This window comes from Rhinopithecus bieti, unplaced genomic scaffold (genome assembly GCF_001698545.2).
Source record: "Rhinopithecus bieti isolate Rb0 unplaced genomic scaffold, ASM169854v2 scaffold_26546, whole genome shotgun sequence".
Taxonomy (NCBI): domain Eukaryota; kingdom Metazoa; phylum Chordata; class Mammalia; order Primates; family Cercopithecidae; genus Rhinopithecus; species Rhinopithecus bieti.
Window position 1 is genome coordinate 2025641 of NW_016812367.1, and position 14273 is coordinate 2039913.

Consider the following 14273-nt stretch of genomic DNA (forward strand, 5'->3'; position numbering starts at 1 on the left):
ACTCACACAAATACACACAATTCACACACACAAATACACGCACTCAATTCACATGCACACACAAATACAACTCACACATAAAAATACACACTCAGTTCACAAATACACTCAATTCACACACAAAAAAATACACACACTCAATTCATACAAACACACACAATTCACATACAAATACACACACTCAATTCACATACACAAATACACAATTCACACAAATACACACAATTCACACACACAAATACACACAATTCACATACACAAATACACACTTGCACAGTCACACACACACATGCACACACTCACAGTCACACACTTATACATACCCACAAACTGTCCCACACATTCTCATAAACTCTCTCACCTTTATACACATACACACACACATTCACACTTGGACACACACACACACTGGCGCACACACACAGCAATGCTCAGATTTCCTAAGCACCTCCCCTGGGATCCCTCGTTTCAGTGCTAATGTGAGTACCAACTCCCCTAGTGGACCATGAAGCTGGTTGGGGAGGGGACACAAACATTTTATTCATTCTAGTGCCTTTCAGAGAAAATTTAACCAGCACACAGAGCTTCGAGTTCACCAACGTTACTGTTGAGGATAGGCCAACGCCGGTGCTTAAGTCTTAAAAGAAGTCTATTTAAAGAAAATTGCCGTGGCTAAACTCATGACATTAGAACAAAATTGGCAGAAGATTGGGAAACTGTCTTAAGTCTTGAAAGTCACACAGTCACTGTCTCTAGCATGAACGTCAATGTAGCGAGGGAGAATTACTATCCTCATTTTACAAGAGGAAGCTGAAGCTCTGAGAGACCATGTCCTTACATTCAGCTCTAAGTGGGGAGGCCAGCCCTGTCCATCTCCTATACCCATGTCCTTTCCACAGCACAGGGAGTGGCACCCACATGTCACATTCTGGGAACCGCCAGCTTCGTGTCGAAGAGGGAAACGGAGTCCCAGAGAGAGTAGGCAGCTCTCCAGGTCAGTAAGAAGCTCAGCCAGGCCCAGCCCTCAGTGGTGTGGGAGGCCTCATCCCCACACGGCATGGCCGCCACCCCTAATAAACTCGTCCACATCCAACACCATAAACAGCTCAAAGCCTTTTATGACTTGGCTCTGACACTTTTTTTTTTTGAGACAGAGTTTCGTTCTTGTCACCCAGGCTGGAGTGCAATGGCGCGGTCTCGGCTCACTGCAACCTCCACCTCTCGGGTTCAAGTAATTCTCCTGCCTCAGCCTCCCCAGTAGCTGGGATTACAGGCATGTGCCTCCACGCCCAGCTAATTTTGTATTTTTTAGTAGAGACGGGGTTTCTCCATGTTGGTCAGGCTGGTCACAAACTCCCGACCTCAGGTGATCCACCTGCCTTAGCCTCCCAAAGTGCTGGGATTACAGGCGTGAGCTACCGTGCCTGGCTGGCTCTGAGAATTATTTAATGACAAGGCACTGGTTTAATTTACAATTGGCTACGAGTTCTCTGTACCACTCAAGAATTCTGGCAGAGTAAGAAATATCTAGACTGCGAGTGGTGTTTGCGGTCATGACATTTTATGAATGCTACATTTAACACAGTGAAGTTTGATTACACTGATTAGACAGGTGTTTCCCTTCTGGGGTTTTATTTTCATATGTTGGAGCCCACATATTTTCTTTCTACCATTAAAGGCCTGAAGGCCTCAGCTCTGTGTCCACTGGGGCTCACATAACCAACAAAGGCTGGAGCCAAGAACTTACCCGGACAGAAGCCACCTCCCGGTTGGGCAGCACAAGTTCAGGGATGATCACTGCAGGTGTGAATGGGAAGGGGTCAGCAGGGTCGGGACACTGCCCACCTGGACCAAGGCTGGCCATGAGCGCAGCTCAGGGCTCATCCCTCTAAATCTGCCCTCAACCTCTCCACCAAAAGAGACCCCATTACAGTCACCACTGGGCCAGTAGTTAGCAAGTCATCCACCTCCCATTGTCACAGGCCCACAGGACCATGGGGAAATAGAGGCATAGAGAGGCAAGGCCTGGCCCAGGGCCAGACAGTTAGGTCAGGCAGAGCCGGAATGGAAACTCCAATGTTGGCTGGGCATGGTGGCTCACACCTATAATCCCAGCACTTTGGGAGGCCAAATCATAAAGCGGGAAAATCACTTGAGGCCAGGAGTTCAAGACCAGCCTGGCCAACATGATGAAACCCCATCTCTACTAAAATACAAAATTAGCCAGGCCCAGTGGCACATGCCTATAGTCCCAGCTACTCGGGAGACTGAGGCATGAGAATTACTTGAACCTGGGAGGCAGAGATTGCAGTGAGCCGAGATGGTATCATTGCACTCTAGCCTGGGCAACAGAGCAAGACTCCATCTCAAAAAAAAAAAAAAAATTCCAGTGTCCTCTCCTATTGCAGCCCTAGGAAGAGGCAGAATTAGAGGCCTTCCCCCCTTCCTAAGGGTCCCCCCTGGGTCCAAGGAGGGTCTGTGGGGGTTGCTCAAAGGTGGCCTCATGGAGCAGGGGTATGGTGTGTAAAGGGGGTTGCTGCTTACCAAAAGTCTTATCCTCAGGCAGAAAATAGGGTGCATTGTCATTCATGTCCTCAATGGTAATGAGGAGGCTTCCTAGGAGACAAGGTAAGCTGGCTTTGGCTCCGGGCAAGAGCTTGACCCAAGGAGCCTGGGCCTCAACCTGGTGCTTCCCAGCCTCAACCCCATGCCCTGCAGCCTCTCTCCCATGTGTTCCCCGTGCCCAGTCCCCTCCCCTGCTCCTGACCCAGAATGCCTGCTCAGTCCCCTCCCCTGCTCCTGACCCAGAATGCCTGCTCAGTCTTCTCTGGCCTGTGTGGGTGGGAGTATCATCCCAGACCTCAGAGCGAATAAGCAGCTTGTCAAAGTCACACAGCAATAGTGGTGGGCCAGGAGTGGGCCCATCCTAGGTAGATCTCACCTATGACATTATATGGACACATTCTAACTATGTAAGCTGGTTGTTTAAATGCCCACTCTCTGCCTCAGTTTCCTCATCTATAAAATTGGATAGGGACCGCCTACCCCCACGGGTTGTGCGGAAGTGCAAAAATGCTTACGAGGTGCCTGGTGTAGTTCTTGGCTGTCATAAGGACTCAATATATGCTAGTTGTTAATGTGGTATTATTGCTATTTGGTGTCAGAAGTGGGATACAAGTACACATCTGACTCCGAAGTATGTGATCTTTCTTTCACAGCATCTTGCAAAATAATGGCATTAATTTGATGCTACTGCATGCCAGGCACTGCAATAAATGCCTTACATCCATGTTCTCACTGAATCTTCACAGCCAACCCTACTGCCCAACTCCACTGGACAGATGGGGAAACTGAAGCTTGGAGAAGGTTTGGGACTTTCCCAATATTTGCAGCTGGAAAGGGCTGGAGCCAGGATCTGAGCCCAGATCTTGTAAGTCCCAGCCCAGGGCTCCTTCCCATGGCCCCTAAGCTGTGGCCTGCCAAGCCCTGCAAGGCCAAGCCACCTTACCATTGTTGCTGTAGGCCTGGAAGCCAGGGTCCGTGGCTAGGTCACAGGCCCGCACAACCAGCGTGACCAGGTCACAGGCCTCGTAGTCAATGGCTTTGCTCTGGTTGATGTACACAGAGCCGTTGGCTGCCACTGAGAACCAGCCCCAGCACAGGCTGCCCACATCAACCCCGGCCTTGGTGCAGAGAATGTTCACAAGTTGTATCTCCAGCTGGGCGCTGGTGTCCACATCCGAGGCAACCACCACAGCCACCTGGCCATGCTGCGAGCCATTCTCAGCCACACGGATGCCCCGGAGTGAGGCTACATCCAGGATGGGGGGATTGTCGTTCACATCTTTCACATTCACGTGGACGTCTACTATGGTCTCACCCCCCTGGGGGTCTGGGTTCTCGGCACTCACTGTCAAGTTGAAGACGGGCTGTATCTCGTAGTCCAGGCTCACGTCCGGGGGCAGCCAGAGGTAGCCCTCAGCCCACCCAGCCCCCAGCACCAAGCCTCGGATCATGAAGTAGTTGGCACCACTCCCTGACAGGCTGAAGCTGATGCGGTTGTTGACTTCTGTCTGGTCTGCATCCCAGGCCTTCACCACGCCTACTAGCACTCCTGTGGACAAGGGGCAGAGCTCGGAGGGACTCTTGGCCCTGCCATAGGAAGCCTCCTCTGCCCTTGCCTCTCTTGGAACTCCAGATCCACCCTGACAAAGCCACGCCGGGCCCCAGCCCCAGTGACTCTCCTGGCCCAGGAAGCAAGTACCTGGATCCTCCTCCTTCACCGTAAAGTTATAGCTGGACTGGTTGAAGATGGGCAGGTTATCATTGATGTCCTGCAGGCAGAGATAGGTCTGAGTCCCCGGATCCCATCTCACCCTCCCCAGAGCCAATCTGAGAAACCAATAGTCCCTGTGCTCTGAAGCACGGGCTCTGCTAGTGCCCAGACCTCACTGCCCACTTCCCAGATGAGGAAACAGGCTCTGAGAGGAGGGAACTTGCCCAGGTCACACACCTGGGGTTCGGGACCTACAGTGGGACCTTGGCCTTACATATCCATCCTCAGGAAGCCCTGCTTGCTTCCTGTTTCTCTGACCACAGTTCTAGAATGTTCTAGACCCTGCTTTCTGGAAACACAGTTCTGGGTCCCCACCTGTGGCCCTGCCTGGCCCTGCTTGATTTCCATCTCTCGGATTTATTGTGTTGGCACCAATACCATTATATGTCCACAAAGGCTCCAAGGCCCACACTTTCCCTTGTCCCCTCCTACCCCTGTCCCTCCTGCACACAACTCAGCCCATGACACCAGCTCTGTACCTAGGCAGAGCTGGGCTCCAGGGACCTGCAGAACCTTAGTCTTGCTCCTTCCTCTGACCCCAGCTGTANTACCTGGATCCTCCTCCTTCACCGTAAAGTTATAGCTGGACTGGTTGAAGATGGGCAGGTTATCATTGATGTCCTGCAGGCAGAGATAGGTCTGAGTCCCCGGATCCCATCTCACCCTCCCCAGAGCCAATCTGAGAAACCAATAGTCCCTGTGCTCTGAAGCACGGGCTCTGCTAGTGCCCAGACCTCACTGCCCACTTCCCAGATGAGGAAACAGGCTCTGAGAGGAGGGAACTTGCCCAGGTCACACACCTGGGGTTCGGGACCTACAGTGGGACCTTGGCCTTACATATCCATCCTCAGGAAGCCCTGCTTGCTTCCTGTTTCTCTGACCACAGTTCTAGAATGTTCTAGACCCTGCTTTCTGGAAACACAGTTCTGGGTCCCCACCTGTGGCCCTGCCTGGCCCTGCTTGATTTCCATCTCTCGGATTTATTGTGTTGGCACCAATACCATTATATGTCCACAAAGGCTCCAAGGCCCACACTTTCCCTTGTCCCCTCCTACCCCTGTCCCTCCTGCACACAACTCAGCCCATGACACCAGCTCTGTACCTAGGCAGAGCTGGGCTCCAGGGACCTGCAGAAGCTTAGACTTGCTCCTGCCTCGGACACCAGCTGTTTTCGGCTCTCACTTCTGTGGCCAGCCCTAGCCCACTGGGCACAGCTGGAGCCCTGCAACTATTGTCACAGCCTGGAGGTGACTCTGCCCTCCCCTGTGTCCCCTAACACTGGCATGTGCTTGGGGGATGCCCTGAGCATGCCAGGCCTTCCCGGGTTTGTGGGTCACATAGCAGGTGTTTTTCTCAATAACTCTAGAGTGAACATTTGGAAGACAACGTCCTTGCACCTTAGCTAGATGTCTTTTCTACTGCTAATTTCCCAGAGATGACATCATTGGCTCCATGCACAAGACCAGCTGCATTCTCAAGGTCACCCTAACTCACAGGAGTGGCTAAGAGCGCTGAGTCACATCTTGCTGCACCTCTGCCTCATGTGTGACCTTGAGCTCTCTGGACCTCAGCATCCTCATCTGCAAAACGGGGTAGTAGTCCCACTAACAGGGCAATTGTGAGAACTGCTCACAGGGGTGAAGAAACCTGTGCACTCAGGAAATGAAGTTCTCTCTTTGCAGCCCTCCCATCCCAAGGACAGCCAGCAAGTCCTCATTCTGCTGTGGTTTCTTCATTTCTGAGGTCTCACTCTCTGACCCTTGTGTGAAAATGGCACATCCCAATCCAGGGGACACAGGACTGCTATGTGCACTGGTGCTGGCTGTGCACTGTACAACCCTACGGGGTGCCATCCACATCACAGACATGGCAGAGGTGCACATGTTACAATATTGTTCCAGAGGAAGGTGACTTGTGGGCTGGTGGCAGCCTTAGAACCAGACTGATTGGAGTCAAAACCCCATTTTGTGACCCCAGGCAAGGTACTGAACCTCTCTGTGCCTCAGTTTCTTTTTTTGAGACAGGGTCTTGCTCTGTCTCATAGGCTGGATTGCAGTGGCATGATCATAGCTCACAGTAGCCTCAACCTCCTGGGCTGAAACGATCCACCTGCCTCAGCCTTCCAAGTAGCTGGGACTTCAGGTACATGCCACCATGCCTGGCTAATTTTTTATTTTTGTAGTGATGGGGTCTCGCTATGTTGCCCAGCCCAGTCTGGAACTCCTGGGCTCAAGCAATCCTCTCACCTTGGCCTCCCAAAGTACTGGGGTTTTTGGCATGAGCCACCGCACCCAGGCCTGCCTCAGTTGCTCGATCAATAAAATGGTAATAAGCCGGGCTCAGTGACTTATGCCTGTAATCTCAGCATTTTGCAAGGCTGAGTTGAGAGGATTGCTTGAGGCCAACAGTTCAAATCTGGCCTGGGCAATAAGTGATACTCTGTTTCTATGAAAAATAAACTTTAAAAATTAGCCAAATTAGCCAGGCGTGGTGGCACGCATAGTCTTAGCTACTTAGCAAGCCAAGGCGGGTGGATTGCTTGAGCTCAGGAGTTCAAGACTACCCTGGGCAACATGGAAAAACCCCATCACTACAAAAATAAAAAAATTAACCAGGCATGGTGGCATATGCCTATAGTCCCAACTACTCAGGAGGCTGAGGCGAGAGGATCACTTGAGCCTGGGAGGTTGAGTCTGCAGTGAGCCATGATGGCACTATTGCACTCCAGCCTGGGTGACAAAGACCCTGTCTCATAAATAAATAAATAAATAAATAAATAAATAAATAAATAATGGTAATAACCGGCCCGACCTTGGGGGATGCCCTGATGTGCAGTAGACACCAGCAATGCTGATTATCACCCCTTCCCTTTGCTTTTCAATGGTGGCAGGGAGACAGGAAGGTTTCAGGTGGTACTTTGTGAGTGACAGTTAGAGCTGATATTTACTGATACCGTCTATAGATCAGGCATGCTACCAAGCACTTTCTATTCATTAACTCACTTAATCTTTAACCTTTTCACCCCTGTTTTATAGACGAGGAGCCTGAGTGCTCAGGGGAGGTTGAATAATTGCCTGAGACTATACAAGTGAGCGGGACTGGAACCCAGGCAGGCTGGCTGCAGAAGGCAGAAGGGTGACTCAAGCTGGAGGGGCTGGCCATCGGCTTGGGAGACCCCCGGGCCCATCCTGGCTGAGCCAGGCCTTACCTCCACAGTGATGGTGACATTGACTTTGGTGCTGAGGACAGGCTCTCCGCAGTCAGACACAAGCACTGTCAGCACAATGCGGCCCCCCAGGGTGGGGTCGATGGTCTCTCTGTCCAGGGGCCCCAGGTTTCTGAGGAGCCCTGTGTCGGGGTCCAAGGAGAAGTTGTGGTTGTAGGTGCCAGGTAGCAGGCTGAAGAGCAGACGGCTGTTGTTGGTGCCCGGCTCATCATCATCGTGGGCCTGTGGAGGTAAGCAGGGGTTGGCCATCGGCCATTGGCCATGGGCATTCCCAGCCCCCAGCCCCTCCGATGCAGCCAGACCCTCCTCTCCAGCGCTGGCCCATGCAGGCAGTAATCAGGCCTGGAGCCAGGGGGCCCGTCTCCCAGCCTCAGTTTCCCATCTAAGGGGCTCAGGTCAACAGTTTGCAAGAGCTTCTGAGATCTTCAGCACTGAGGTCATTCTTTCATCTCAAAAACGGCCACTATGGACCTACGTGCCCAGCCCCGTTCCAGGTGCAAGGAATAGAACCGCCATCAAGACAGGCCCTTTTGCTATTGATACTCCAGCAGGAAGGGGGATATGGGGGCAGGAAATTGTAGACATTCAAAGAAAGTTTTAAACTCATAAGTGTGAAGTCCAGCAAGATTCTCATTTTCCCATAATGACTATGTCAGTGCTATATATAGATTTTTTTTCTTTTTTGTTTTTTTTCTTTTTTGTTTTTTCTTTCAGACAGTTTCACTCTTGTCGCCCAGGCTGGAGTGCAATGGCATGATCTCTCTCTCTCACTGCAAACTCCTTCTTCTGGGTTCAAGTGATTCTCCTGCCTCAGCCTCCTAAGTAGGTAGCATTACAGGTCCCCGCCACCATGCCAGGCTAATTTTTTTTTGTATTTTTTAGTAGAGACGGGTTTTTGCCATGTTGGCCAGGCTGGTCTTGAACTGCTGATCTCAGGTGATCCACCCACCTCAGCCCCCCAAAGTGCTGGGATTACAGGCATGAGCCACCATGTCTATCCTTTCGTTTTCTTCTCTTTTTTGAGGTGGAGTCTTGGTCTGTTGCCCAGAGTAGAGTACAGTGGCGTGATCTCAGCTCACTGCAGCTTCCAATTCCTGGGTTCAAGTGATTCTCCTGCCTCAGCCTCCCAAGTATCTGGGATGACAGGCGTGTACCACCACACCCAGCTAATTTTTGTAATTTTAGTAGAGATGGGGTTTCGCCATGTTGGCCAGGTTGGTTTCGAACTACTGACCTCAAGTGATCCACCCACCTCAGCCTCCCAAAGTGCTGGGATTACAGGCATCAGCCACCATGCCCAGTTGTCAGTGCTATATGTTTTAAATAGCTGATTCTTCACCCACTTTGTACATCTGTGAGTGCGTGTGTATGTGAGTGTGTGTGTGCGTGTGTGTTCCTGCCCTGCCAGGGCCCTGAAGGCGTGCTTGGTTTGCCTTTGGGGTGAACCAGCGTGGATAACACAGTGGGTTCCTCCGTGCTGCCAGGACTTTGCAGATTCTGTTCCCTCACCCCGATGCCCCCCACACCTTCCCTGCCTGACTCCAGGCCAGGTTGGCTCTTTCTCTCAGTCTCAACATAGCACAGGTGACACCGCTGGGTGACTGATGCCCTCTTCCCAACTGGGAGCTGCCTGGGGACAGGAATGGTGGTGGACTCATCTCTGAGGACCCAGGACCCAGTCAAAGACTGGGTAGGTGCTCAGCAAACGTGGCCTTGCATCCAGAGTGGGACCACTCTGACTTAACCAATTCTTTCCCTCCTCCCTGCCGGTCCTCGCCTTCAGCTCCTCCATTTCGTTCTGCTGGGATCTTGTTTATTACATGCATCATTTGAAAGCAGCTGGAGACTTTTTTTTCCCCAAAACCTGACCCTGTCTGCTCATCCCTTGGTGCCCTGAACTCAGGTCAGTTAATTCATCAAGTGGTTCCTGGGGCTCACACCGTGCACCATGGTTACAGCAGCCGACTGGAAATGCTCCTGCCCCAGGGAGCTCACAGACCAGGGGAGAAGTGCCACGCAGGAAGGAGGAAAGGCCAAGGCTTCAGGGCCAGAAAGGTCTGGGCTGCAGCCCCAGCGCCGTCATTTACTGGCTGTGTAACCATAGAAAGTCACTTAACCTTTCTGAGCCTGTCGTCTCCTGCAAAATGGGAACTATTAGACCGCCTGCTTCAAAAGCTGGTCAAGAGATCAGGGATAGGAACATGGTCTGGAAACTACACTGTTCTGGAAAGAAGGGAGGGCTCTGTGGCCACCAGATTGTCACTCTGAGAACCGGGTTTCTCACTTCTCACAAGATGCCTCAGGGGCGAAGCTTCCAAACTCCTCAGGACAAGGGAGGAAGCTACTCCCCGGTGTTTCTCTGGAGCCACTAGTGGGTTTTTATCTCATGAACTCTGTGAACCTGGCCACTGATCTCATTTCCCTTTTTGCTTTGGCCACCACGAAGTTCAGATCAGAATTCACAGCTCACTCCAAGCAATTCTGTAGCACTGGGTTCTAATTTTACCTTTGTGCCCTTTAACAAATGCCACTCTTATTTTCTCTTTTTTCTTATTTCTTTCATATTTTTATCTTACTATTTACCTAAGCCACCTCAAGTCCTTTTTGGAGTGGGGCAGGTGGGTAAATAAAAAAGAAGTGTATGTTTTTGAGGGATTGCTCTGTGGCAGGCCCAGTGCTGAGCTCCTCACACAAGTTATCAAATTATTCCCCAATGACCCTGAGAGTAAGGCTATAATTTTCTTCATTTCCTGAGAGGAAACAGGCCCAGAGATTCTGAATGACTGTCTCAGAGCCACACAGCAGAGCCTCGACTTTACCCAGGGCCAGCATGCCCACAGAGCAGGCTCGGTCCCCTCCCCCAGCCCCACCCACCAGGTCCAGGCGGGCTCACACCTGGATGGTCACAGAAACATTGCCCTCCTCCTCCTGGACGAAGATGTTGTAGGAGCCGCTGACCACGGGCGCGTTGTCATTGATGTCCAGCAGGTGGATCTGCAGCATGGTGGAGGAGGACAGGTTCCCGCCATCTGTGGTCTGCAGTGTCAGGTAGTACACGGCCTGGATCTCCCGGTCCAGCAGCTCACTGTTCCTCACCGTCACCGTCCCTGAGACGGGATCCACTTGGAAGAGGTCTACCCTGCTCAGAGGGGCCAGGTTCAGCAAATAGAGACACAGGATGGCCATTTCAGTGTGAATTTCAGATATACAACAACAAATATTTCAGCATATCCCATGCAGTATATGCAACATATTCATTATTTTAAAAAATCATTCCTTGTTTATCTGAAATTGAAATGTAACTGAGTGCCTTCGGTCTTCCCCAGCTATTCTATCTCAGCAGAGAAGCAGAGAGGTGGGCCTGGGCCCTGCTCACCCACCTGCCCACGGCCCACCCTGAGCCCTTACCCATTTCCTGGGAGCAGGCTGTAGGTAATTTGGCCCCATGCGCCCGTGTCTGGGTCCGTGGCCTGTGAGGCAGAGACACGGCAGGGTGCTGTGTGGGAAGGCGATGCCACACTACCACCGCATGCCACTCGTGGGACAGAGCTGTCGTGCTTCCTGACATGAAGGGGAGAATCCCCAGCACACTCGGATTCACCATGGTCACCCCCATCTCACACATACACACTCACACAACACTCTCACACTCACACACACACTCACACTCACATCAATACTCTCACCAATCACACTACACTTTCACACTGTCACACACTCACCACAGTCTCTCACACTCACTTCTCACACACCACTCAACAGTCCACACTCTCACATACACACACGCTCTACACACTTTCTCACATACACCACACTCATGCTCTACACAGTCACTCACTCACTCTCACACTCCACACATACACTCACCATCACACAAAACTCACACTCTCTTACACACTCACACTCGCACCACACTCTCCACAAATCACACTTCACACACACATACACACAATCACACACTCTCACACTCACATCATACCACCGTCCATTCACCAACCACTCACACTTCATACACACACACTCACACACACTCTTACACTAACAACTTTCACACTCACACTCACACACACTCTCACACTTCATTACTCTACACACAATCACAATTCACACACACACATACACACAATCACACACACTCTCACAATCCCACATACAACATACACACACCTCAAAATTCACACACAACACAATACACACTCTCACATCACACACAATCACACACTCTCCACACCTCACATTCATACACACTGTCACATTCACCACACACCACTCTCACCACTCATACACACACTCACACACAACTCACACTCTCACACTCACACTCTCAACAACCACACACATACAATCACACACTCTCACATCACACACATACACACAATCCACACTTCACAATACACTCACACATCACACTCACCAATCACACCTCTTCAACGCACATCATACACACTGTCCATTCACACCAACTCTCAACATACTCTCACCACACACACTGATACACCACACACTCACCACACACATACTCACAATCACACACACTTTCACACCTGTCACACATCACACTGTCACACACTCACACAGTCTCTCACACTCACACACACTCTTCACACAGTCACACCTCACACCACACCACCCACATGCTCATACACAGTCACACCTCACACTCAATCTCACACTCCACACTCACAATCACACTCAAACTCCACTCTCTTACACACCTCACACTCACACACTCTCACAATCACATCACCACACACAATCACACACACTCAACCATCACAAACACACTGATCACATTCCAACACACACTCACACTCACACACACTTCTCACACTCATACACAACAACTATCTCACACTCTACACACATACACACAACATCACACAACACTCACAATCACACTCACACAATTCACACTCACCACACTACACAATCACACACACTCTCACACTTCAACATCATACACACTGGTCACATTCACACACAACTCCACTCATACAACACCACACTGACCACCACCTTACAACTCACAAAATATCATACTCACACACACTCTCACAACACACTCAACACGACAATGACCTGCTTAGCTGGACCCCAACAGCCCACACCGTGTACACACCATCACTCACAGTGAGAATAAAGGCTGTCGTGATGAACACAACAGAGCTGGAATAAGAGCGATGTGCTCCGAGACACACCTAGAAGAGACAGAACAAGCTCTGGAGAAATAGTAGAGAGCCTGTAATGAGTCATTAATGATCCTCTAAGGTGGATGGTCACCAATCGCGATGGAGAAGATATCTGGGCATGGAACTGATCTGTAGGCCATGACCTGGAGGTAGGGGAGGAAGCAGCAGTTGTAGGGCCCAAGCAGCAGCTGTAGGGCCCACAGCTTCTGCCCCCGGCACTCCAGAGCAGCCCTCACCTGCACCACCATCACCGTCTGCCTCTCGTAGTCCACCAGCGCGGACACTCTCACCAGCACCTGAACAGAGGCTGAGCCTGCTGCCCGCTCCGGGGAGACACTGAAGGCTTCTGCGTCGGGGCCCCCCAGCGACAACAGGAAGATCCCATTGCTGCCCTGTAAAGGTAGGCTGTCTAGCAGGGACCTGTCCCCCCTGCTCTGCCTACCTGCATCTTCCCCCAGTCCCCAGGCTCTTACCTCTGGATGCCCCACCCGATGAGGTCCCATGGAAGGGGCCTCTCAAAAGACTGCGAGAGAGGGTGCAGGAGGCTGGGCTGGTGACCAGACCCTGCAAATGTGGGCTCCGTAGAAGACAGCTCCCTAGGCACTGTGGGTCCCAGGCCTGGGCTGGAGCCTGCACACACACCCCTCGCTCCTGTCAACTGTCCCTCCCACCCACCCTTCACATCCCCACCCCAACCCCACAGCGACACTAAACACCACTCACACCCTATGTCACCCCCTTGGCCAGTGCCACCTTTCTGGCCAACCTAAACCTGCCTGACGCTGTCCTCCATGCAACATTCCCACTCCCTCAGTATCACCTAACATCATACACCCTCCGGAGGTACTCATCCTCCAGCGCCACCATGTAACCCACCTCTCACTGCAGCCTCCACTTAAGGGTGCCCTCCCATGGCCAGGCACGGTGGCTCACGCCTGTAATCCCAGCACTTCGGGAGGCTAAGGTGGGCGGATCACTTGAGGTCAGGAGTTCGAGACCAGCCTGGCCAACATGATGAAACTCCATCTCTACTAAAAACAGAAAAATTAGCTGGGTGAGGTGGTGCACGCCTGTAATCATAGCTACTCGGGAGGCTGAGGCAGGACAATCACTTGAACCTGGGAGATGGAGGCTGCAGTGAGCCAAGATTGGGCCATTGCACTCCAGCCTAGGCAACAGAGTGAAACTCCGTCTCAAAAAAAAAAAAAAAAAAAGCACCCTCCCACCTCACACCCTCAGACCACTTGTCCCAACACTGCTCAGCCTCCCCCAGTTCCCAAGACTACCCAAATCATGGCCACCCAATGCTAGGAGACCTCGCCAGCCACTCATTACCACGGACAATGACGTTCTACTCAGCATCATCTGACGTTCAACGTCAGCCTCCACTCAGCACGGCCTCCTATTCAGCCCCACACGGATCCCCCAGAGGATGACACTGCTTACTGACGCAGGTTTCCAGAGAGCACACAGCACCCCCATTTTCCGTCACCACGCCCTGCACCACCAGCACCACCACCCA

At 51.7% G+C, this 14273-nt stretch overlaps 1 protein-coding gene across 1 annotated transcript in view; it reads right to left on the bottom strand.

Annotated features, from left to right (window-relative positions):
* The window catches only part of CDHR2 (cadherin related family member 2), a 36024-nt gene that overhangs the window by 11023 nt on the left and 10728 nt on the right, over positions 1-14273 (bottom strand). Inside the window, exons 12-19 of the mRNA XM_017896029.1 lie at positions 12843-13143; positions 10971-11178; positions 10458-10701; positions 7545-7784; positions 4888-4957; positions 3509-4114; positions 2545-2616; positions 1748-1797 (exon numbers count right to left, since the gene is read on the bottom strand). Coding sequence (XP_017751518.1) covers positions 1748-1797; positions 2545-2616; positions 3509-4114; positions 4888-4957; positions 7545-7784; positions 10458-10701; positions 10971-11178; positions 12843-13143 — 1791 coding nt within the window. The remainder of the gene's footprint in view (positions 1-1747; positions 1798-2544; positions 2617-3508; positions 4115-4887; positions 4958-7544; positions 7785-10457; positions 10702-10970; positions 11179-12842; positions 13144-14273) is intronic.